At 42.6% G+C, this 26,221-nt stretch overlaps 1 protein-coding gene across 3 annotated transcripts in view; it reads right to left on the bottom strand.

The window, feature by feature from the left end:
* The window catches only part of cfap36 (cilia and flagella associated protein 36), a 140,709-nt gene that overhangs the window by 105,831 nt on the left and 8,657 nt on the right, over nucleotides 1-26,221 (bottom strand). For all 3 annotated transcript variants that reach the window (XM_084321443.1, XM_084321444.1, XM_084321445.1), the window contains one exon: nucleotides 3,108-3,222. In XM_084321443.1, coding sequence (XP_084177569.1) covers nucleotides 3,108-3,222 — 115 coding nt within the window. The remainder of the gene's footprint in view (nucleotides 1-3,107; nucleotides 3,223-26,221) is intronic.

Raw genomic sequence — 26,221 nt, 5'->3', positions numbered from 1 at the left:
GTGGACCAATTGCATGCTTTTGCAGAGGACAAGAAGCCTTCAGTCGACTCCTTCAGACATTAAGCACCCCCCACAGCCCAAATGGAATGACATTTATCTACTGCTAGTCGACTATCGACAAATTTTGGCCAATCATAGTCGACTATACAAATCCTTAGTCGGGGACGGGCCTAATATATATATGTGCAATAAAAAAAGCAAAAACCAGTCCTGAGGAGTGTGCGGTCCCTTCTTTCTTTTGAATGTATTCTACTTTTGACAACGCCGGAGCTGTGAGCTGGATTCGAACAGGTGAATCCAGCGTCTCCGGTGTTGGTGACAAACGCAATCTCCGCTACGCCACCTGACCGCCACTCTACTTTTAGTTTTATATATAAATACTACTTCTAGAACTGAAATAGTCAAAACAACAGGAGAGTGGTTTTATTATCTAGTATCCCCTGGAGAGTGGTTTTATTATGTAGTATCCCCTGGAGAGTGGTTTTATTATCAAGTATCGCCTGGAGAGTGGTTTTATTATCTAGTATCCCCTGGAGAGTGGTTTTATTATCTAGTATCCCCTGGAGAGTGGTTTTATTATCTAGTATCGCCTGGAGAGTGGTTTTATTATCTAGTATCCCCTGGAGAGTGGTTTTATTATCTAGTATCGCCTGGAGAGTGGTTTTATTATCTAGTATCCCCTGGAGAGTGGTTTTATTATCTAGTATCCCCTGGAGAGTGGTTTTATTATCTAGTATCGCCTGGAGAGTGGTTTTATTATCTAGTATCCCCTGGAGAGTGGTTTTATTATCTAGTATCGCCTGGAGAGTGGTTTTATTATCTAGTATCCCCTGGAGAGTGGTTTTATTATCTAGTATCCCCTGGAGAGTGGTTTTATTATCTAGTATCGCCTGGAGAGTGGTTTTATTATCTAGTATCCCCTGGAGAGTGGTTTTATTATCTAGTATCGCCTGGAGAGTGGTTTTATTATCAAGTATCGCCTGGGGAGTGGTTTTATTTAGGGATGCCCCGATCACGTTTTTTGCCACCGATACCGATCACCGATCGTCTTGAGCCATATCGGCCGATACCGATCCGATACCGATCGTTTTTGATTAATAAAAAAAAAAATTATATCATTATTTTTTTATTTTTTATAAAATATATATATTATATAATTAGACTTGTACTTGTAGTTGTATTATCTGCGAGACAACGCCACCACGCAACAAGTCAAAATGCTCGCTATCTCCACTGTCTGTGTGTACATACTCTGCTTTGATCAAATCACATTCGGCTCTGCAGATTTACCCTAGGCTCTGCAGATATACCCTACTCCCTCAGCTATCCCCGTTAGTGACTGCGACGCAAGTTATAAGACATTGATATCAGGAGCTGTCTGTAGCTACTGCTAGCCGGAAATATAACGTTAAGACAACGCCTCAGTGAACTATTTAGTTGAATGGGACATTTCGTTTTGAACAGTGAGCTAAGCTAACGTGAGCTAACAGAGGTATCATACACTAGTACTAGATAACTAGACTATTGCTGGAGCATTTGTTGATATCAGGAGCTATCAGTAGCTAGCCGGCTAGATACCGTTCAGTTAGACAATGCCTCATCATGTATTAAACTAAAAGTGAATAGTTGACTGGGTCATTTTGTAACGGTAGCTAACGTTAGCTCATGGAGGTCCCGTCCCACTAGACTAGACCCGTGTTTACATGCGTGCAGGAGGAGCTGGAGGAGGAGCAGACGCGCAGCACTGTGTGCAGCTCCCGGTGTCTGAGACAGAACTCAGCGAGTGAGATCTGTTTTGACGATCGGCGAAAATAAAGCATTATCACCGATCACCGATCGCATATTTATACTGATTATCGGCCGATAACGATCGGTGGCCGATCGATCGGGGCATCCCTAGTTTTATTATCTAGTATCATCTGGAGAGTGGTGTATTATTTGCGTCACGTTTCTCATAGCCTATCTTCCTAGCTGTTTTCTCACTTGGATACCAGAGAAGCTAAGTCAATGCAGAATGCAGGGGAGCTCTAGGCTAATATCCACAATGATAATATGGAAGGAGAATAACAAGTATATATATATATATATATATATATATATATATATAAGCACGCCCCCATAATATAAATGCGTAAAATGGCACTGTTGTGCATGAATCATGTAGCTTCCTTATTCATTAAAAAGTGAAGGTAGTTGGAGATAGAGATAGGAAGAGAGAGAGACGAGCAGTACATAACGCTATAATTAAAATCGTAACTGGCCAGCAGGTTGTTCAGTGCGGTGCTCCTCCATTCTAGCTGTCTGGAAGCATTTGAAAAGTTGTGTAGTCTCTCTAAATTAAAGGGATTTCATTGACATTGTACATTTGTATGAAAACACTGCATGCACTGAATTATAGTATCTGTGCGTGCCTCTTTAGTAACCCAAGTGTTTACTTTCCATATTGAGCAAGGAAGCAAGATATGATCACAACATCACAAGTGGTCACTCAAGATGCATGTGGAGACAGATTCTAATGCCAGGTGTGAACAGACGTACTTAAGGGCGGCTAAGTGGCGCAGTGGGCAAGGCGCTCGCCACTAATGCAGGAGATGCTGGGTTCGAGCCCAGCACTCGGCATTGCTGCCAGCTTGGCTAGTCGTTCATACTAACGCAATTGGCAGTGTTAGGGGTGGGAAGCTGGTGGGTGGGGATCGGACGTTGTGGACAGCGACTCCTACAGGTCGGTTGGTGCACCTGCGCAGCAGAATCAGGAAGCAACGGGGCGGCGTGAGCCTCCCATGCAGACCCTCGCCGCTGAGAGATCGCGCTGTGCAGGTGAAAAGATGCAACGGCTGCCTCCTCGTGTACCGGAGGGGACACGTGATGCAAGGCTTCGTCCACATTGCAGCCGGCCTGTGGGAGGCATGGCCCAACAGCGTTCGAGACAGGGGAGGGTAGAATTGGACAATACGAAATTGGGATGGGAGAAAAATAGAAAATGGGAGAAAAAGTAGATAAAAAAAACAGACGTACTTAGAGCTGTCCACTTGTGATCGGATCACCCAGATTGGATCTTAATTCCCAGGTGGAAACAGCCTCAGTGTGTGTGTGTGTATCCTGCCTACCGTTCCTCTCTTTGATGACCCGGAGGGCTTGTAGCTGCAGCTCGATGTTCTTCTGCACCATCAACGTCCTGAACATCTGGAAGTCATCTGTGGCCAGGACCGGCTGGAACACTGTCTACACAGCAAAGCAACACACCAGGTAAACCACTGACACCAGGACCGGCTGGAACACTGTCTGTACACAGCAAAGCAACACACCAGGTAAACCACTGACACCAGGACCGGCTGGAACACTGTCTGTACACAGCAAAGCAACACACCAGGTAAACCACTGACACCAGGACCGGCTGGAACACTGTACACAGCAAAGCAACACACCAGGTAAACCACTGACACCAGGACTGGCTGGAACACTGTCTGTACACAGCAAAGCAACACACCAGGTAAACCACTGACACCAGGACCGGCTGGAACACTGTCTGTACACAGCAAAGCAACATACCAGGTAAACCACTGACACCAGGACCGGCTGGAACACTGTCTGTACACAGCAAAGCAACACACCAGGGCCCTCATTTATCAACAGTTCTTAGAAAGTCTTCTACTTTCGTTCGTAAGCACAGCATTTAGAATGTGTGCACGCACAAAAAAAAACGGGATTTATCACACGTGCGTACACAGGTCCTACGCACACCTGTCTTGATAAATATCACTTTGATCCTACGCTGGAGCTTGTGCATGGTTTTAAGTATTTGCATACCAGAACCGCCCCGATTATCCATATATGGTCATGAAACACCCCCATGGGATGTGAAATAATGGTCTAACCCGAGCAAACTCTGAGAGACTTCACTGAGAGCGAGATTGATCACAGAGGTCCAACCAACAAATTGAACGTATACAGCATTTCCCGTTGTGAACAATCTTATTTGGAAACATGACACACAGAATAATAGTATTTAGCGTTTTATTTTAAACAATATTTAATCGTATGATTATAGATATTTTTAGAGAATAAATAAATCCAATGAAGTTGCCAAGTTCACAGACAACTCCGCTGAGGAGGAGGGAGCGTGTAGACTATCTTCGGTGCGCCGGGAGCCAAGGATGTTGACTGACCCAGTCCTGCTACAGAACCAGCACATTGACAGAAATAAATGACAAGCTGACCCGACATTAAGCACTGTAATGACTGAAATTAAATCAATTTCAGCAGGCCAACTCTGCGCTCTACAATGCCTATTATGTGCGCTCGTCGTGAGCCTGTGGTTCTGGTCAGAGTCATTATGGCTTCAGTGGATAACCCTGATCTGCATTTAAGTGATGTTTTAGATACCCCAGTAATAACATTACAATTGAATTAAATACAATTAGGCCTGAATGAGACTCCGGCCACCGGCACATTATCAGCCAAAATGCGCATCGCAGATTAGCTGTACATTGACCGAGTGGAATCCCGTTCACATTACTGGATTTGTTTATTGATGGAGCATTGAAAGCTATATGGGTACAGTCTATATATTGCTCCGATGATGTTGGGTAACCTGGCGTAAAATCCTCTCTTGGCCTCCTGTTATTGATATATGGATATTGTATGTAGTTGGTGGGATTGGGGAAATTAGACATCCAACACTGCGTTTTGCTCCACGCTCCAATGTGGGTCTCAAATTGGGTCTCAAATCCCAAGGGGATCAATAAAGGAATATCTTATCTTATCTTAAATTGCGGTACAAATCAGGGAGAATGTGTCTCGGGTAGCGAACTCTACTTAATATTATTATGTTGTCTCTCTCTGCAAATAGACATGCCCTATATCTCTGAAAACATCTGAGCGCACACCGGAGAAGTATTCCTATAATAACGCTATGAACCAGGCTGAATTCATTTGGAAATAACTATTCCACATGCTATTTAGGGTTTAACAATAATTACACTACTATCGCTATTTCACAATGAACTATAATGAATTACGTGTCGGGACTCGGGAGTAATGCACAGAAGCTTATTTCCGCATTGAAACATGCATGAAACTGATGAGCGCATATGTCGTCCGTCTGCAATATCGATATTCTACCACCGGGCGTCAGGTATGCATGCTCCGAGCTGTGTGTAGATATACACACAAAGTCAAGTTCACGTTCAAATTGATAAGTCCCACACTTTGCTTAGAAATTATCGTACGCACGGGTTATGCACATATCTGTGCGTACGCAACGTTGATAAATGAGGGCCCAGGTAAACCACTGACACCAGGACCGGCTGGAACACTGTCTGTACACAGCAAAGCCAGGGTTTCCCATTAATTACCTAGACCAGTGTTTCTCAAAGTGTGGGGCGCGCCCCCCAGGGGGGGCGCAGAGGCATGACAGGGGGGGCCTTGCGATTTATTATTAAAAAACAAAAAAAAAATTGGATTACAGAAAATTATCACTAAAGTGCCATCTGTTGCAGCTGCACTGTTCTCCATGAAAATACCATATTTGGATAAGTTTGACCATTTCTCAAAATCTGAAAATCATTATTTAATAAAACACAGAAAAGGATCACCAAGTTACTCTGGATAAAAAATTTTTTACAGACAACATTGAGACAAAGCTTCCTGACACATCTCCATCCAAACTCTTGGAAGAACTCATTGAAATCTCATCTGATACCACCTGGAGAGCTAGTTTCAGAGTGTGGTGCTGAGTACACATGCTGAGACACATGCCTTCTCTATTTAAACGACCACATCAAACAAGAGGTGGACGCGGGCAAATACTGCGGCATGGTCATGCTGGACCTACAAAAGGCCTTAGACACTGTCAATCACACCATTCTGATTGACAAGCTAAAAGCAATTGGTTTTGATAGTCTATCAGTGAGCTGGATGCAATCCTACCTGGAGGGGAGAGAGCAGATGGTGGAGGTAAACGGTACCCTACCCCCCCCCCCCCTCACAGTAAGCTGTGGTGTTCCACAAGGAAGCATACTAGGTCCGCTACTGTTCCTAATTTATGCAAATGACATGTCGTCAGCTTGTGACTGCAACTTGTTCCTGTTTGCGGACGACTCAGCCCTGCTGGTCTCTGACAAGAACAAGTTAAAAAACCCTCAGCTCAGAACTAGGCAAAATCTGCATATGGCTCGCTGATAACAAACTATCATTACACATGGGCAAAACAGAGTCCATTCTCTTCGGTTCAAATAACAAACTCAGCAAGACCGACGGCTTCTCAGTTACAGTGGGTGACAATATTGTCACAAGGAAAGAAGATATTACCTACCTGGGTTCCATCCTAGAGGCAAATCTTTCCTGTGACAAAATGGCATCCAATGTAATAAAAAAAGTCAACCAACGAACTCGATTCTTGTACCGGATCTCCTCACTGGTAAACAAGAATACCCTGAAGACTCTAGCAGGAGCACTCATTCAAGGGTACTACGACTATGCTTGCACATCATGGTACCAAAGCACCTCAAAGGCGCTAAAAACAAAATTACAAACATCTCAAAACAAACTGGTCAGACTACTGCTTGACCTTACTCCTAGAACCCACCTCACCCCTGCCCACTTTGACAACCTAGGATGGCTTAGAGTAGACGACAGAGTACAGCAACTTGCAATGGGCCTAGTCTACAAGATACACTACACGACCAAGGTACCCATGTACATGACAAAATACTTCCCAAAGGTCAGTGAATACCACGATCACAACACCAGAGGGAGCTCCACAAATCATGTTAAACCCAGATTCGGCTCAAACAAGGGACTAAACACGTTTCGCAATTATGCCACATCAATGTGGAACGCCCTACCCAAAGCTGTAAAGGAATGTGAATCACTACCCACTTTCAAAAACACTCTCAAAAAACACCTAAGGGAGACTGCAACTCGAAACTGGCCCCTGTAAATGTCCGAACACAACCCCCTCCAATGTACAGTAAATTACCAAGTATGGTCTTGTCAATAATCCAATGTACAGTTTTGCTTGTACAGTTGTACAGTGTCCCCCACCCACCCCTCCTACCCAACCCCCCCCCCCCACTCCGGACTAACCAACCGACTGAAAGCCGCAAGTCTCAACCAGCATCCCGGAGCAGTCCAGACCACCCATCACCAAGTGTGCTCAGCTGGATCGATACCGGATGGTGAGCCAACCCCGGAACATTTGATATACCTCCAGACTAATGCCAGCCTGATGCTCAACTATTGCTCAACTAACAGTCCGGTAGGTTTGAACTGAACGAGACTACAAGGACTTCCAAGGGAGTCGATCCCGTTCATCTTGTGTTATTTTGATATTGTATTTTGTATTTGAGTTGATTTAACTTGATATATGGATACGGATATTCTCCTATAAGAATTAGAGAGTAAATGCTTAACCACTGTATGATGTCATAATAGCACCTTCTAGAACATAGAACCTTCTAGAACGTTTGTGTTGATGTCATAATAGAACCTTCTAGATGACATATCGATTATAGCTGAATCACTGATAGTTTTCCTGTAAAGAAAAAGGGTTTAAAGGGCCAATTCACCTAATAAAGGTATTTGCATTCCCTGATAAACTAATAATTATAGAGTTACCGATGATAACCTCAGAGACGTCTGAACGAACCCCAATGTGTTGATCCAATCGACCTAGGCCTTGATATCGACCTAACCCTCCCGCAAGGATAGGTTACTGACCTAACCTAAAAGGGATACTTCAAAGCATAACTTGTACTTTACGTATGTATGTATTAATAATAATACATCTATTTTATATAGCGCTTTTCCAGGTGCTCAAAGACGCTTTACATGGGCAGGAGAGACAAACTATGGCAAAACAAAAAACAGAACAAAAATAATACATGACAAAAATAAAATAACACCGACAGAATTAGAGGTCAAAAGCAAGATTGAAAAGGTGAGTTTTGAGGGCTGATTTAAAAGATGTCAGGGTGTTTGCATCACGGATATGGCTGGGGAGGGCATTCCAGAGGGAGGGGGCAGCAGCAGCAAAGGCCCTGTCGCCCCAGGTCCGGAGCCTGGTCGTGGGAGGTGTCAGGAGGTTGGCATCTGCAGACCTAAGGCGACGGGTGGGCGTGTGACGGTGGAGGAGGTCGGACAGGTAGGGAGGGGCAAGGTTGGAAGCCAGTGGACGTCGTGGAGGACAGGGGTGATGTGATCAGAGCGACGGGTGGAGGTGAGCATGCGGGCAGCAGAGTTTTGGACATATTGGAGTTTATTGAGGATAGTGTTTGGTGAGCCGTAGAGGATGCTGTTGCAGTAATCTAGTCTTGATGATATGAATGCATGAACCAGTGTTTCAGCAGTGGAGAGTGATAGGGAGGGGCGGAGACGAGCAATGTTCCGGAGGTGGTAGAAGGCCGATTTGGTTATGTGGTTCACATGTATTATTACTGTTTATCTAGCGCGCTTATAATTAAAACACCGGTTATTGTTATAACTCTGCCTCTGGTCTACTATTCTTTTAATTGTGCATATTACTCCTCGTCTCATTCGAACCTAGAACTGTGCCTGTGGCAAACAGCTGTTACTGTTATTAACACAAGTGCTACACTGACTTAAAGTGCTCTTTAAGTAGTGAATCAGACTGCAGGTCAATGAGTTCAAGATGAACAACTATCAACACTGCAGGTAAAGGGAGAGGAAACCAGCTGCATTTCATCCTCAACCTTTTTGAAATCTTGAAAACGCCTTGAAAATTCATCATGCAGTGCTCCCAACATGGATGAGTACCTGTGCCGGTGATCAGCTGATGGTTTGACTTCTTTCAGGGTTTTCATGTGTTTGAGATTGTTGCTGCCTAGTTGCCTTGAAATTAATTGCAACTTTGTCATGAAGACTTTCACATGGCTATGCATTTCAGGAGCAAAAATGCCCTTGCCCTGCAGTTGTGTGTTCAGTAGGGATGGGTACCGTTCACATTTGAACCGATACGGTACCGGTACCTGTGAATCGATACCGGTACCCAACGGTACCTTTTTTCTGTACTTTAGTCTCTAAAAATGTAATCTACCTACCTCAGTTGTGAAAAAAAAATCCAAACTTCAAATAACCACACTTTCGACCGTTTTCGGCTTGCCCCGACTGCTTTGTTGTTGAATCAAGTCAAATCCTAGGTAAGCGTATATTGTGCGTGTGAACGTTGACATGAAAAGAAAAAAGTTAAAAAAAAATATATATATATATATTAATTATCATGTAATCTTTCGCGGGCCGGTCAGAATCATCCCGTACAATCCCGGGCCGTACAATGCCCAGGTCTGCCCTAGAGAGAGAGGTCCAAGTGGATGCTAGTGTAGCATAGCATAAATACCCGGAAGTGGTAGGGATCACGTAGCTCCGTCAAAAGTGGAGAAATACAACTTCAGACAACTCCAAAACTGAGATACAATTGACATCAATCTTCTCATTCGACTCTGGGGAAGTGTATTCCCCAAAATGGAGCGTTCGTTTAAGTTGTATCTACTGGGTAAGCAGAGGGAGGAAGAACACAGGAGACTGCAGGCACACTGAACTTTCCCAAGCGGTGCCAACTAGCAGAGAATAGGTACGTTAATAGGGCTAATGGAAGAATAGAAGAGTCTTGTTTCAAAACAAGATGCCCACCATTTGGAAAATGTTAACACCTATTCTCGCAAACTGACCACTGGAATGAGTAAAACTGAAATATCAAAATATCAAGTTATTATTACCTATCTGAATCTGACTTCTGAGAATGGCTATCTGGAAAGAAAAATCAACTGCCGACAATTGCATTGTAATCATCTGAATATTTGGATCACTGATCCATGAATATCAGGTTAAAACAAATGCCCTCCTGGTTACAACAGCCAATCAGCACAGCAGACCAGGGCACAGTGCCCTCCTGGTTACGACAGCCAATCAGCACAGCAACTTCCACAGACATGCTTCTTTCTTACATCCATCAATGTAAAACAAGGACAATTACAAATATACCAAACTTTAGAACACTGATATTTAGTAAGTCTTTCTCTGGTCTGCATCCCCTTAACAATTGTGTGTATTTAGCCGTACTGTATTGTACCCATTCTGCAATCTGTTAATACAATTTTCAATCAATCAATCAATCAATCAATCAATGTATACGTTTGCGTGTTATCCCGTGGTGAATATTGTATGAACGCATACAATGAGTTATGGAGCGCATTGTGAATTTGGCTAAAGTTGTTCGCGTTGCTCGCCTGGACAGGTTACTATTTCCAAATCAAAGGTATATAATAGGTATTATGTTTCATCATGAATGCATCAAGGGGGGGGGGGTCGTTTTTTTATGCTCTGATCATCAGCAACGGCATACGTTTTGAATACTACATACGTTGATCTTTGCGATCGATGTGAAATCATTGTTGGATTGATGTCACATAGTCCTTACGTTTACTCGGAGGTATCCCAAAATGAATATTCCAATTGTCTGATCACGATTTCCAGTATTGATGTCCATCAGGTCCCTGACATGAAATGGCACAAAATATGCATCAAGTGTGCTGAACGCGTTCCAAGGTGCTCGGATGAAGCGTTTCACTTGCCTGGGTCCAAATTCTCCGCCCGGACCATATAGAATGTAACACACAGTGTGAAATAAGGTTTCAAAGGGTAGGCGATACTGCCACCTAGGAGGATTCGGCCGGCATTGCACTCTCTGGGTCTCAGAATGAGTTCCAATGATAACACAGAGGTCTGTGAGAGTGTATAGAATATTACCTCATTGAACGCCACTCACAAATAAAGTCGGGTTAACTCGCCAACACTTGAGCGCCAAACCCGAGAAAAGTCGGGTTTTCTATCGTTATTTCTTTTATTCGATATTCCCATTCATAATCCATCGAGGGAGCCTGTGTTATCATTGGGAATGAGTCTGAGATCGCAAACATCCAATACCGCCGCCTGCCGCATTGCGGCTGGTATTGCACATCCTTTGAAACTCTCTGTCTTGAGCTGTGCGTCGATCTAAAGTGTCCGGGCGGGGTTTTCCTTGTCGGGCAGGACAAGCATTTATAATGCATGGATTGAGGAGAATCAAGCACTTTTCATGTTCTTTGGTGGATTATGTTGGCAACACGATCGACATCAATACTTGGAATGGCGATCAGATAATTGGAATATTCTTTTTGGAGTACATCCTAGTCAAGGTAAGGGCTATATGGTATCAATCTTGCGTTGATCCGAGCGTATGTGTGTAATGTGTGTCTATAACCAGGGGTGTAAAGTACTTGAGTAATTGTACTTTGTTACAATACTTAAGTACTGTTTTTGGGGATTTGTACTTTACTCAAGTATTATTAGGTTTGTATACTTGTACTTTTACTCAATTACATTTCAGGGAAAAAAAAACATACTTTATACTCCTTACATATGCAGACCTACAAAGTACAAATCTTGCAGGTCCAACCATTTTAATTGGTATATTTGTTTCTCTGGCCGAACTAACGTTAACGTTATTAATCCTGCGGCCACACTTTATTTAAAAACAGCCAATCAAATCCCCATCAATGGAAAATGTATCCGCCCATAACCATGCTGATTGGTCCTTCTGCAAGACTAGAAAGCGGGGATATTTGATTAAACACCTGCTATCAGAAGAATAGACAGTCAGAAAAAGAGTTTTACATTTTTAGTACATTTAAAAAAGGTAGAAACTATTTTACTTTTACTCAAGTGTGTTTTTAGCCAGATACTCTGACTTTTACTTGAGTAAGATTTTAAGTATAATTTATGGGTACTTTACACCTGTGTGTAACGTATTCCGTTGCCCCCCCCCCCCCCCCCCGCCCTTTCATGCATTCATGATGAAACATAATACCGATAATATAGTGTTGATTTCAGATTGATTGTTGATACAGGCGAGAAATGGCATGGTTTTTTGTGAAATGCACGTATTGCTGCATAGCGTAGTTTTCTGGGATTAGACAGGATTACTCTAAAACTATACTCATATTCACCACGTTATAAAACGGGAATGTATGGATGAAAAAATTATTTATTTTTCACAAATTGAACGATAGATACTCGATGTCAAATGGGCAATAGTATTTTAGCTATGATATATAATATAGTTTGAGCCCTGCAAACACCGCCATGTATTCCTATACTTTAAAGCGTGGCCTTCTTACCACACGGTACACAGCGCTGATTGAGTTAAAGTCGAAAAAAGAAAAACTGACCAAATCTCGTTATTGGCACCAAAGAGATGGTGGGCATATATACGTTATTGGCACATAAAGTGTTAACCTCCCCCACAATGCAAAGCGTGTAGCATCCATTTTTGCTGTTAGCTAGCATTAGCGCTAACATCAGCTACCAAACATTAGTGATAATGTCAGCTACCAAATGTTACAGCTAACACTAGCTACTAATAATCACAGACCATCTTTGTAGCTAGTGTTAGCCGCAACATTTGGTAGCTGACATAGCAACTCTAATGTTTGGTATCAAATGTTAGCACTAATGTTGCTAACAGCAAAATAAGATGTGTTAAACTTAAGACACTTTGCATTGTGGAATAGATTAAGAGGAGTCATGCTGCATTCATATCATATAGAAGTTACCGTAATTACCATCTTCCTACTAGGAAATACCACAACTAGGAATTTGGTATTTTTCTAATAGCTCAAAAATAGATCAATAATTCAAATGAGCCTGACATGATTTGAAAGCTACCGAAACATTAACGCTATAGCAGACTACTGCGTTACACCATCACAGAGTTGGTAATTACCTAAAAAGTTCCACAAACACTAAACATTTAATGGTACGTGAATGGGCCATGGCTACATAGACCACTGCACTTCCTCTACAAGAAGGCACTCTACAAGAAGGGCCAGAGCCGACTCTACTTTCTTAGAAGGCTGAGATCCTTCAACGTCTGTACAAGGATGTTGAGGATGTTCTACAAGTCTGTGGTGGCAGGCGCCTTCTTGTACGCCGTGACCTGCTGGGGCAGCGGACTGAGAGCGGGGAATGCAAACAGGCTGGATAAGCTGGTCAGAAAGGCCAGTAACATAGTAGGGGTGGAGCTGGACTCTCTAGCGGTGGTGGCGGAGAGGAGGAGCCTTGCTAAGCTCCATGCCATCAGGGACAACCCCTCCCACCCACTATACACAGACTTGGCTGACAGAAGGAACACGTTCAGTGCTAGACTATTAAAGACTCCCAAGATGTAACACTGAACGGCACAGGAAGTCCTTCATTCCGATAGCCATCAGACTTTATAATGAGTCACTGTGCCTCACTGCATCACTGAGTACAGGGTGACAGTACCATCTTCCTGGACTTTTATTTTTACAATTTTACACTTACTGTATATTTCTGTATATTTTTACTGTATATTTTATATTAGAATGTAACATAGGAAATGTATATCCCGGACCGTATTTTATTCTTAGGCTTATTTTTATTCTTGACTTTTGTTTTTGTCTACCCAAATGTTTACCGTTTACTGTGAGCAATTTGTAGTGCCAAATTTCCTTCTGGATGAATAAAGTATTTCTATTCTATACTATTTCTATTCTATTCCGCATTACATTGAACTCATGGAGAGAGCGGGGGGAGAGAGCGGGGGGAGAAAATGTATGAATGTGGATGAGAGCCTTGACATTAAGTGGTTGTAGCTATGGCTGTGGGGGTGCTGGAGACATGATCCAATAGACTTGTATACGCCCGAGTCTCCTGAACACGGAGAGACCAATCCCAAGTCACATGACAGTGAACGTAACCCAAAATACAGTCTAGCCACTGAAGAGTCGATTAGAGTCATTGAGGAGACCTACAACAAGTATGTGGAAAAACCTCCCCCCTCTAAAGATGTGACAGAGCCAATCGAGAGTGAGGAAGGGGAGTCTGAGATGGAGGTGAAGGAGATGGAGGAGGTGACTGCATCTCAAACCATGGAGGGGAAAGGAGATGAGGTCCCTACTGTAGCTACAGACGTGACCAAGAAGAAAAACAAACTGAAGAATAAGAAAAAGAAGGAGACCAAGAGAGCAATGAAAGGACATGAAGAGAGTCAGGACAAACCTGTCAAAGAGAACACCAGGACAACCAGTCAAAGACCCAACTCTTCTGGAAGTAAGACAGAAGTTGACCCATCATCAATTCGATCTTATTTCCAACCTGCAAAGGCCATAAGCGCGAAGCGACAGAGGGAAATTGGATCACTAAGCTCAGAATCTGGGACCAGCCCACCAGTAAAGAAGCGGGCTGATGACCAGGAAGATATTCAACAGCCACCTGGCCAACAACAAAGCCTCCAAGTCTCAACCAAAGCAGGTGCCATGCCAGAGATGGCCAGCAGGCCACCAGCAGGTGAACATGGTGTGACAGGAGGGGCGCTCAGTAAGCCCCAGGTGACATCAGAGGAACAGAGTGCCCACCCAGTCAACTCTGGGGGTCCCTGCCCCTGATCAAGTGGGCCTTCCACAGGGTTCAAGACCGAAGAGTGATCATCCATCATAATGTCATAATGACTTTACATGAGTAGAAGTTCCTAAGGATCTTCTGACTGACTTGGAACTTCCTTAGGCGCCTGAGGAAGTAGAGGCGTTGTCGTGCCTTCTTCACAACACTGTCAATGTGTGTGGTCCATGTCAAGTCCTCGGATATGTGGGCTCCGAGGTACTTGAAACTGTTCACTCTCTCAACCGGTGCCCCGTCGATGCTGAGGGGGCTGTAGTCCTTGACCCCCGACCTCCTGAAGTCCACAATCATCTCTTTTGTTTTGCTGACGTTCAGGGAGAGGCAGTTCTCCTGACACCACTGTGACAGGTTCTCTACCTCTTCCAGGTAGGCCCTTTCGTCGTTGGCAGAGATCAGGCCCACCACTACTGTGTCATCAGCAAATTTGATGATGGTGTTGTTGTTCCGCTGTGCTACGCAGTCATGTGTGTACAGGGAGTAGAGGAGGGGGCTCAGAACACAGCCCTGGGGGGCCCCTATGTTGAGCGTGATGGATGAGGAGGTGCAGTTGCCGGCTTTTACCACCTGGGGTCTGCCCGTCAGGAAGTCCAAGACCCACTGGCAGAGATCATAGTTCAAGCCCAGGTCCCTGAGCTTGGCTATGAGTTTGGAGGGGACTATGGTATTGAATGCTGAGCTGTAGTCGATGAACAGCATTCTCACATAGTTCCCCTGCCTCTTGTCCAGGTGTGATGCTGCTGTGTGCAGCACATGGGCTATGGCGTCCTCCGTGGACCTGTTGGGGCGATATGCAAATTGCAGAGGGTCCAGGTTGATGGGGAGGGAGGAACAGATGTAGCCCTTCACTAGCTTCTCAAAGCACTTCATGGCTATGGAGGTGAGGGCTACAGGGCGGTAGTCGTTGAGGCAAGCGGGCGTAGATTTTTTGGGTACAGGGATGATGGTGGACTTCTTCAGACAGGTGGGAATGACAGCCTGTTCCAAGGACAGGTTGAAGATGTCAGTGAATACCGGGGCCAGTTGGTCGGCACAGACTTTTAGGACGCGGCCGGGGATGCCGTCCGGTCCTGCTGCCTTCCTGATATTCACTTTTTTAAAGATCCGTCTCACCTCATGCTCTGTTACCCTGAACACTGAGTCTCCATCAGCAGACCCCCCCCCCCCCCATTGCCGTGGTTTGTAGGCTGGTGTTGTTATTCACAGCCTCAAACCTCGCATAGAAGGAATTGAGATCATTTGCTAAGGAGATGTCACTGTTCAGTTTGAGGGGGGTGCCTTTGTAGTCTGTCATTGTTCTGAGGCCCTGCCACATGCCTCTAGAGTCAGCCTGTTCAAACTGTTCAACTTTATCCCTGTAACGCCGTTTTGCCTCTATTACTGCTCTCCTGACGTTGTATCTTGCCATCTTGTGTTCTTCCATGTTGCCTGTCACCAGCCCGGTGTTGTATGCTGATGTGCGCACTTTCAGAGCCTCACGGACGGATTTGTCTACCCAGGGCTTTTGATTTGGGTAGATTTTAATTTTGGTGGAGGGGATTGTTTCTTCTACCAGAGTACAGACATAGTCAATCACCGTTTCGGTGTATTCGTTAATATTGGCTGTGTTATCACGGAATACACTCCAGTCTGTGCATCCAAGTGCAGCTTGGAGTGACTCCTCTGACGTCACGGCCCAACGCTTAACCTCTCGCGAGACCACCGGCGTTCGCTTGAGACTTTGTTTGTACTTTGGCAAAAGGAAGATGGCGGCGTGATCGCTTTTACCGAATGGACTAAGAGCCTGTGACTTGTACCCATTCTTAAATTGCGAGTATACATGGTCTAATATGTTCTCGCCTCTGGTGGGACAGGTCACATGCTGATAGAAATTCGGCAACACCTTTTTAAGACGCGCGCTGTTGAAATCACCCAGAACCAAAATGGCAGCGTCAACATTAGCTGTCTGGAGTTTGTTTACCTCGTCGTGAAGTTTTGAAAGTGCGACCCCAGTGTTCGCGTGTGGTGGAATGTACACTCCGATGAGGATGATGGACGTTAACTCTCTTGGGAGGAAGAAGGGTCGACATTTTATCGTGATAAACTCCAGGTCTGGGGAGCAGTGGTTAGACAGTTCCTTTGTGTTGCCTAAATCGCACCACTCCTTGTTTATCATGAAGGCAATGCCGCCTCCTTTCTTCTTTAGTGACTCTTCTGCCGTCCGGTCCTTGCGGAGAACGAAGAAGTGGTCTGCCGGTTCTATTGCGTGATTCGGGACATCTGGACTCAGCCAAGTTTCTGTGAAACAGAGGACGTTACAATCCCGAATGTCCCTCTGGAATTGGATCCGTGCTCTGATGTCGTCCAGTTTATTTCCTATCGATTGTACATTGGCCAACAATATGCTGGGCAATGTGGTTCTGTGTCGTTTGGACCTCAGTCTGTTTCGGACCCCGGCTCTCTTTCCACGTCTTCGCGGCGGCTTCTCCTGGTCTTGGCCATGGCCATAACAAAGGATCTCGGCGGGCCATTTCTGCTGTTCAGCGATCCGATCCAGAGAGCAATCCAATCTTGTATATGCTCTCGTATTATTGTTTATATAGGCTACCCAATACTGACATCAAAATAGATTGTAGTATGCCTCTAGAAATCATATGCAGCAGGTAGAAAATTGACGGAAAATCCATCGCGATTTGGAATAAAATTGAGGAGAACTTTAATCCCTGGGTATTAATCAAACAACACGGGAACAGGCAGTCATATTCCAGCACGGTCTTTATTAGTGTTTGCGCTGCCCAGGCAGCAATGGTTAATAGATATCATATCCGACATCACCGTTCTCATAACACGCTTCCCTCGGCTTAGTCCATTTTTCCACATTTCATGGGGGTATTCCATTACCGTATATGGTTAATCGGGGCGGTTCTGGTATGCAAATACTTAAAACAGTGCACGAGCTCAAACGTAGGATCAAAGTCATATTCATCATGACAGGTGTGCGTAGAACCTGCGTACGCACGTGTGGTGAATCCCGATTTTCCTGTGCGTGCACTGATTCTACATTCTGTGCTTACGTGTGAAAATAGAACATATTCTACGTCCACGTTGATGAATGAGGGCCCTGGTCTCAGACAGGGATAAGTCTAAAGTGGAAAGTGTCCTGAGCAGTGAAATGAAAAAGATCTGCTCCTGGCTCAGTGACAATAAATTGTCTCTACATCTGGGAAAAACAGAGGCCATACTCTTTGGGTCAAACGCCAACCTAAAGAAATCCCAGGGTTTTAAAATTAGAGTAGGTGAACACATTATTGAGGATAAAGAAGAGGTCACCTACCTGGGCTTTATTTTAAATAACAAACTTTCTAACGAAAAAATGGCACAAAAAGTTATTACTAAGGTCAATCAAAAAACCAAATTTTTATTTAGAATTTCCTCGTTCATAAATAGAAACGCTCTGAGGACCCTAGCTGGAGCCCTCATCCAATGTCACTTTGACTACGCTTGCACTTCATGGTACAGCAACATATCAAAACAAATGAAGACAAAGCTCCAGACCTCCCAAAACAAACTAGTGAGACTCCTGCACAACCTTCACTTTAGGACTCACCTAACGCCAGCCCACTTTAGCAGTCTGGGATGGCTTAGGGTTGAAGAAAGGGTACACCAGCTTAAAATGCTACTGGTTTTTAAAGTACTGAAAGAAACGGTCCCCAAGTACCTAGTAAATTATTTTAATAAAGTAGGAGATGTCCACAAACACGCCACAAGAGGAAGCCCCACGGACCTGGTCCCGCCGAGAGTCAGGACATGCATGGGGAAAGATGCATTTTTTTACTCGGCTACGGTAATGTGGAATGCCCTGCCAACATTCCTAAAACTCCTGAACTCCCCTCTCGGATTTAAATCCGCCCTAAAAACAAGGCTCAGCAGCAACTCAAATTGGTCTTAAAATGTTTTTTATCTCTTTTATCATAACTTGGTTTTTATTTCTTTTATCATGAGTTGCTTTTAAGGGTTTGCGGATTTTCTTTTAACATTAGTTAACTGTATGAGTTGTCAGGTTAGGTGTTTTTATACACATGTTTAGGATGTGTCCTGTCTAGTGTACATGTCCATTTGTGTTTCTGTGCCTTTTTATGTTCCATGTATGGACCACAATGGAAACAAGCCTTGGCTTTATTGTGTTTTATCCATTTTTGACCAGCGTTGTTGACACTGTTATTGTCTTGTCTTTTAAAAATGTTTCTTTTGTCATACGATTTGTGTCAAAATAAAGTATTCAAACATATACCTGTTAAAGTACGAATAGATCTAAGTGCACCTGGTGTGGAAATGCTATGGCTACAGGTTCATCTACCTATTCTAATAGGCTGCTGCTACAGACCACCGGGCTCAAACATACAGTACCTTGAAGATATATGCAAGATGCTACAAATAGTCACTGATATTGACAGAGAAATATATTTTGTTGGAGACCTTAATATTGACTGGTTCTCCAAAACATGTACATTAAAAAAGAAATTAAGTGATGTGGCCAATGTGTGCAATCTATCACAGATTGTGAATGCACCAACCAGAGTTAACATCAGGTGCACAGGAAGATCTTCAACTTGCATTGATCACATTTTCACAAACTCTGTGGAGATGTGTTCAAAAGTAGTATCTGTGCCAGTAGGCTTTAGTGATCATAACATCATTGCAGTAGCAAGGAAAACTAAGGTGCTAAAAGCTGGGCCTAAAGTTATATACAAGAGAATGTACAATAATTTCAATGAAAATGTGTTTGTTGAAGACTTGAACGAGATACAATGGGATAATGTGACTGAACTAACGAGTACAGAGAATGCCTTACAATTATTTATGAAACTGTTCTCATCCATCTGTGACAAACACGCCCCTATGAGGAAATTAACAGTCAAAACAACTAAAGCCTCTTGGCTTGATTTGGAGTTGAGAAGCTGTATGAAAGAGAGGGATCAATTGAAAAAGGATGCTATTGCATCCGGTGGCTCGGATGATTGGCAGGCCTACCGTTTTCTGAGAAACAAAGTCACGGAAATGAATACACAGAAGAAAAAACAATACTATAAATCCAAGTTTGAAGAAATTAAAGGTGACAGCAAAAAGTTATGGAGAACCTTAAATGAGGTCATGGGAAAGAATAAAACAAATACGATGCCCTCGTTTATAGAAGCAGCTGGTGGATTTATTACCAAACCTCGAGATATAGCCAATCATTTTAATGATTATTTTATTGATAAGGTGGAGATGATAAGGAATCAAATGCTGCCAGTGGATGGTAAGCTGTCTGAATCAATAATTAAACAGCATATTATGCATACAAAAAAATTTGAATTTGATTTTATGGATATAAATCTAGAGCAAATGGAAAAGCTTCTCTTGTCCATACAGTGTGACAAACCTTGTGGTCATGATAACTTAGATGGTAAACTGCTCCAGCTGGCAGCCAGAATTGTAGCAAAGCCACTGTGTCATATTTTTAATCTATGTCTAAGTGAGGGTGTTTTTCCTCAAATGTAGAAGATAGCTAAGGTCACTCCACTTCCAAAAAATGCTAAACAGCCTTTTAACACTATGGGTGCCGGAGGTTAAATTCATGCTATACCATGGGTTGCCAGCTCTATTTGTCTATGGATAAGTACCCCTTCTTTGCATGGCTATAACTTTTTAAATTCTATTGCTACATTGCCATTATTAGGGCCCATTCAAAGTCCTATATGTATTGTTCATTGTGTAGCAACGTTAAACTTTTTCATTCACATAGTAAAGTATGGTCTAATGTATAAGTATGTTTTCATCTCTTTCTGCAGCTTTCTCCAGAACGTGATCTATAGCCCCAAATGCATTATATTGATGATGAAATACAGTTTGATGGCAATCGGGGCGATATAAAAAATTTCAATTGGACGTACTTCTAGAATGATCTACGTATGATCTGATGATGACCGGATGGGCGGGGGATCGTTTATAATTCCGTGGGCAGCGTTATATCATTCATCTAGTGTGGGTCATGTTCATCATAACAGTTTATATGGAACACGTTCAAGAATAATGCTGAATCTCACCGGATCTTCCTCGCGCCATTGGACGATCAGCGTGGTGTAGACCGTTTTCGATTATGGGATGTTTATCCTGATGAACCATTTCCAGCTTGTATAATACTATATACGTCCAAATCATGTTGTTTATCGAGTTATTGGCAATGGATCGCTATTATATTGTGACGAGCCAGAGTGCCGGCAGCCAAACCGAGTGCCCGGAAGTAATATGGCCGACCAGCACAACCTCCATAGCACTTCCTGTTTGGCGATTGCGCCGATCGGCCACCAGATGGCGCTCCTGAACCGCCAGAGAGCTCAGTGGGTCCTCCTGGTGGATCTCAGGCCAGCGGAGGGGAAATATGAATCCGATCACAGATTTTTGAAATATTGATATTAAAGCCGCTGTAAAGCGTCCTTCGGCAACTTGAGCATGGCCGGGAATGACGCTGTAAAGCGTTTCCCGGCAGTTAAAGTGTTAATGGAGCAAATAGTCGACCTATTAGTATCTTGCCAGTTTTAAGCAAAATCATGGAAGGTGTTGTTTTTAAACAGATTTAGCATTACCTCTTAGAAAACAGTATCAATTCTCAATTCCAACATGCATATAAGGAGGGTTATTCTACATGTACAGCTTTAACACAATTAACAGATGACTGGCTACAACAAATTGACAGGAAGCGAATGGTGGGTACTGTACTACTGGATTTCAGTGCAGCTTTTGACCTCATAGATCACGAGTTGCTGCTCATAAAACTAACTGCATATGGATTCAGAACTGCAGCTGTTAAGGGGAGACACTGCAGGTGAATAGGGTAAAAAAATTTACTAATAGATATCACAATGAAACTTCCCCAGTTGATTACTTATATTAAGACAAGACTTTTTTGTATTACAAGTTTTCTGAAATTGTATGTTTAAATATGCAAATGAGGCATCTACTTAAATATGCACTAATTTGCATATAATTCCAGGACAGAAATCTGAACATTGGATAAAGCCATTTTCAAAATTATAGTTTCATTTTGTTGACATATTAGAGCCAAAGGTTATTACAGAGGGGATTTTGGATATCTCTTTTTATCACTCCATAAATCAGAAAATACTCCATTCAGTCCATTTTTATGGTAAAATTCCATATTTCGCCATGTTTTAGGAATAAAATGTGATATAAATCAGGGTATGAATGCGATATCAACAAACCCTTCTGTAAATACCTTCAGAACATAGATATGAATAGAACTGGAAGGTTTGGTGTATGTGAGTGCTACTGAAGTGGAGATTTCTGGCTCAGAGTATGAGGAAAAACTCTTAAAACTCATTTTTGGGAAAACGCCTTCAAAGTTCTGTATTGTAAAATGCCACACTTTTTTTTTTAAACAGATATTTACAAACACAATACCTAATCAAACCATTAGTAATAGACAACCTAAACACATGCCTGATAACTGAATAATAATAATAATGATGTTATTGAACTGAACAGAACTACACACAGGCTACAAACAGTGTAGTACAGTGTAGTACCCCCTAATAGGCAACAAATATTTGAATAGATATCACTATGAAACTTTCCCAATTTGTTATGTACATATAAACTAAGAAAAAATATATTGCAAGTTTTCTGAAATTTATGTTTATATATGCAAATGAGGCACTTCCCCATTAAATATGTGCACATTTATGGATGCAATAAGGCAAAATGATGTAAAATAAACAACTAAATGTGTGTTATTGACGTTTTATTGTCACTAGTTTCATAGAAGACATGTTTAGGAAGCAAAATATAACAAAATCTCAAAATCAACAAAAAAAAGTACATTTGACTATTCACCTGCAGTGTCTCGCCTTAACTGGATAAAAAGCTATCTATGTAACAGACAGCAATGTGTTGTGTTTAATGGTACCCTGTCCAACTTTAAATCCCTACAGTGTGGAATTCCACAGGGAAGCTGCCTGGGGCCCCTCTTCTACGCCATTTTTACAAATGATTTGCCATGGGCATTAGAAAATACATGTATGGTTATGTACCAATGGTTATGATACTACAATGTATGCATCATCAGACAAGACAGAAGAGCTTAATGAAGTCCTTCAGAGAGATTTGAACTTAGTGTCCACTTGGGTGTCTGAAAACAGGCTGAAGTTAAACATCTCAAAAACCAAGAGCCTAATATTGGGATCCAAGCATACTATAAGAAAAGACGTGAAGCTAAGTATATCTTTAGACGGAACAGCTATTGAGCAAGTTAGAGAGGCAAAGCTGTTGGGTGTCACACTTGATGGAACACTCTCATGGTCAACTCACACCAACAATGTGGTTGCCAAAATGAGCAGAGGTATTTCAATTATCAGAAGGTGTAGGTATTTTCTAGCCGATCTGATATTGAAGCAAGTGATACAGTCATTAGTTCTTTCTCACCTTGACTACTGTCCAGCTGTCTGGTCTAATGCCTCAAGACAAGAGCTCAATAAGATCCAGCTCACTCAGAACAGAGCGGCCCGTCTGGCCCTGAACTGCTCAATGAGAAACAGTGTGGAGGGGATGCATACCAAGCTGTTGTGGTTGAAGGTGGAAGACAGACTGGATTGCAGCCTGATCTTGTTCATGAGGAATATATCTCAAGAGAACCTATCTGTTTGTATTCACAGCTAACATGTACACATGATCGACATAAGTATAATACTAGGCATGCCTGTAGGGAAACGTTCACACTGCTACTACCAAAAACCAATACAGCAAAGAAAACTGTGTTATATAGAGCCATGTCATATTGGAATAAACTGCCAGTACATCTTACTCAGATAACCAGTAAGATAAATTTTAAAAATAATTTGAAACGAGCATTGAGAGAAAAAGAAATTAGTTTACATTAAAGAAAAACACAGATACTGTAGTTTACACTGTAAAGATATGACTGTCTGAGAGTTTAATCCCTTTTATTGTATTTTCTGTGATCTGATACTCTGTTTGTGTACTGTAATGCTATTTGGAAATATTTTTATATTTTTATATGTAGGAATATTGGAATATATAATGTTATGTATATAATATATATACATAACTATAATGTTATGTATGTATGTACTGTTTTTGTTGTGTGTGGACCCCAGGAAGACTAGTTGTTGCTGCGGTGATGACTAATGGGGATCCGTAATAAAGATAAAGATAAAGATAATCCCAAGTCGATTGGCATTTTCTCGGTCAAGCTATAGTCACTTTTCCACACCTACTCCCGAACTCCGCATGCGCAGATTGATAAACCAAGATCTCTGGACAATCCAGAGAGACTTTGTGGGCAATCTCATCCACATTCATTCATTTTCTCCCCCCACTCTCTCTCCCATGATTTCAGAATACCGGAAGTGTTGCGGTGGTCTATACTGTAATTAGCCCTCACACTCTGGGATGTGTAGTTCAACAAAAACTTAGACAAGACTACTGTGTTACACAACCAAGTTTTATTAATCATGAAAGTTTGCAATATTGCCATGTTGAGTCGCCCGACGACCGATGTGAACGCTTTCAAGTTGTAACCATGGGAATCTTTCCCACTGCTACTTCCCATCCCCAGCCAACTTTCTCACTACCAAATAAGGGACAAAGGGTGGCCTGAAGGGGAGAGTGACGTCTATTTAGGGGTGTGTTTTGCTGTGCTGTCCCTTACCTCTTAAACAGCCTCTCTTAGTCAGACATGCAATAACACCAATACCCTATTTAGCTTCTTCACAGAAAAAAAGGTCTGTAGAATGTTGTTGTATGTGCCTCTCACAATCTTAACAGGTAAAACAGTCAACAAAATGACACCTTTTTAGACCATTTACCAACTTGACCATAACAATAGTCTGAACTGAACAATGGGCTTGTCAGTTTAGTTGTCAAAGCAGAATCTCTTAGTTATGTGACTTATAAGAGCAGTCTCTCAAAGTTATTGTTCCTTACTTTTATAGACAATCACTCAATCAGTAATCTTACAGCAAATGCAAACATTTGGTAAGAATACACAATGAAACACATACCTGTGAAATAAACACCATTTCATTCGGTCCATTTTGATAGTTGAATTTCCTGGAGGCACATGGCAAGCTGAAAGGTAGAGACCAATCCCAAGTCGATTGGCACTTTCTCGGTCGAGCTATAGTCACTTTTCCACACCTACTCCCGAACTCTGCATGCGCAGATTGATAAACCTAGATCTGTGTGAGAGAGTATTCTACACATTAAACAGTGCTGTCCATGGCTCTGAAACAACAGCAGCCATCTCTTCTCTTCTCTCCTCAGCGAATTTCGATATATAATCAAATTTCGATATATAACAAACTATCATTACACCTGGGTAAAACAGAGTCCATTCTCTTCGGTTCAAATAACAAACTCAGCAAGACCGACGGCTTCTCAGTTACAGTGGGTGACAATATTGTCACAAGGAAAGATGAAATTACATACCTAGGTTCCATCCTAGAGGCAAATCTTTCCTGTGACAAAATGGCATCCAATCTAATAAAAAAAGTCAACCAACGAACTCGATTCTTGTACCGGATCTCCTCTCTGGTAAACAAGAATACCCTGAAGACTCTGGCAGGAGCACTCATTCAAGGGTACTACGACTATGCTTGCACCTCATGGTACCAAAGCACCTCAAAGGCGCTAAAAACAAAATTACAAACATCACAAAACAAACTGGTCAGACTACTGCTTGACCTTACTCCTAGAACCCACCTCACCCCTGCCCACTTTGACAACCTAGGATGGCTTAGAGTAGACGAGAGAGTACAGCAACTTGCAATGGGCCTGGTCTACAAGATACACTACACGACTAAGGTACCCATGTACATGTCAAGATATTTCCCAAAGGTCAGTGAATACCACGACCACAACACCAGAGGGAGCTCCACAAATCATGTTAAACCCAGTTTCGGCTCAAACAAGGGACTAAACACGTTTCGCAATTATGCCACATCAATGTGGAACGCCCTACCCACAGCTGTAAAGGAATGTGAATCACTACCCACTTTCAAAACCACTCTCAAAGAGCACCTACAGGAGACTGCTATTCGAAACTGGTCCCTGTAAATGTCCTAACCCAACCCCCTCCAATGTACAGTAAATGTCCTAACCCAATAATACACAAGACCCTCTTCTTGGGACCAAGTAAGGTTTTCGTCGATAATCCAATGTATAGTTACCCCCCCCCACCCCACGCCACCTACCCACTCCCCCCACCCCACCCACCCAACCACCTCCAATGTACAGTTCCCCCCCCTCCACCCCACCTACCCAACATCCTCCAATGTACAGTTTCTACGTCAAATGTATATACTCTCTTTTTTAGACTCTTGTTGTATCACAAACAGTACTGTATTTGTAAATCTGGTATGTCATAAATGTATAGATGTAGCTTACTGTCTATCTGTATGTCATGTATGTCATATATCTTATGATGAATTGAAAATGGGGGACCCTGATGTAAACAAGACGAAAGTCTTTCTCTGGTCTGCATCCCCTTAACAATTGTGTGTATTGAGCTGTACTGTATTGTTGTACCCATTATGCAATCTGTTAATACAATTTTCAATCAATCAATCAATCAATCAATCAATCAATCAATCAATCAATCAATCAATCAATCAATCAATGGGACAAACCAATATTTAGCCCAATATGCCAACTGGATTAGCACAGTTGACAACCCTAATCCAGTTGGCATTCC

Source organism: Notolepis coatsorum, assembly GCF_963971535.1.
Source record: "Notolepis coatsorum genome assembly, chromosome: 9".
Lineage (NCBI taxonomy): Eukaryota > Metazoa > Chordata > Actinopteri > Aulopiformes > Paralepididae > Notolepis > Notolepis coatsorum.
This window is presented reverse-complemented; position numbering and strand designations above follow the sequence as displayed.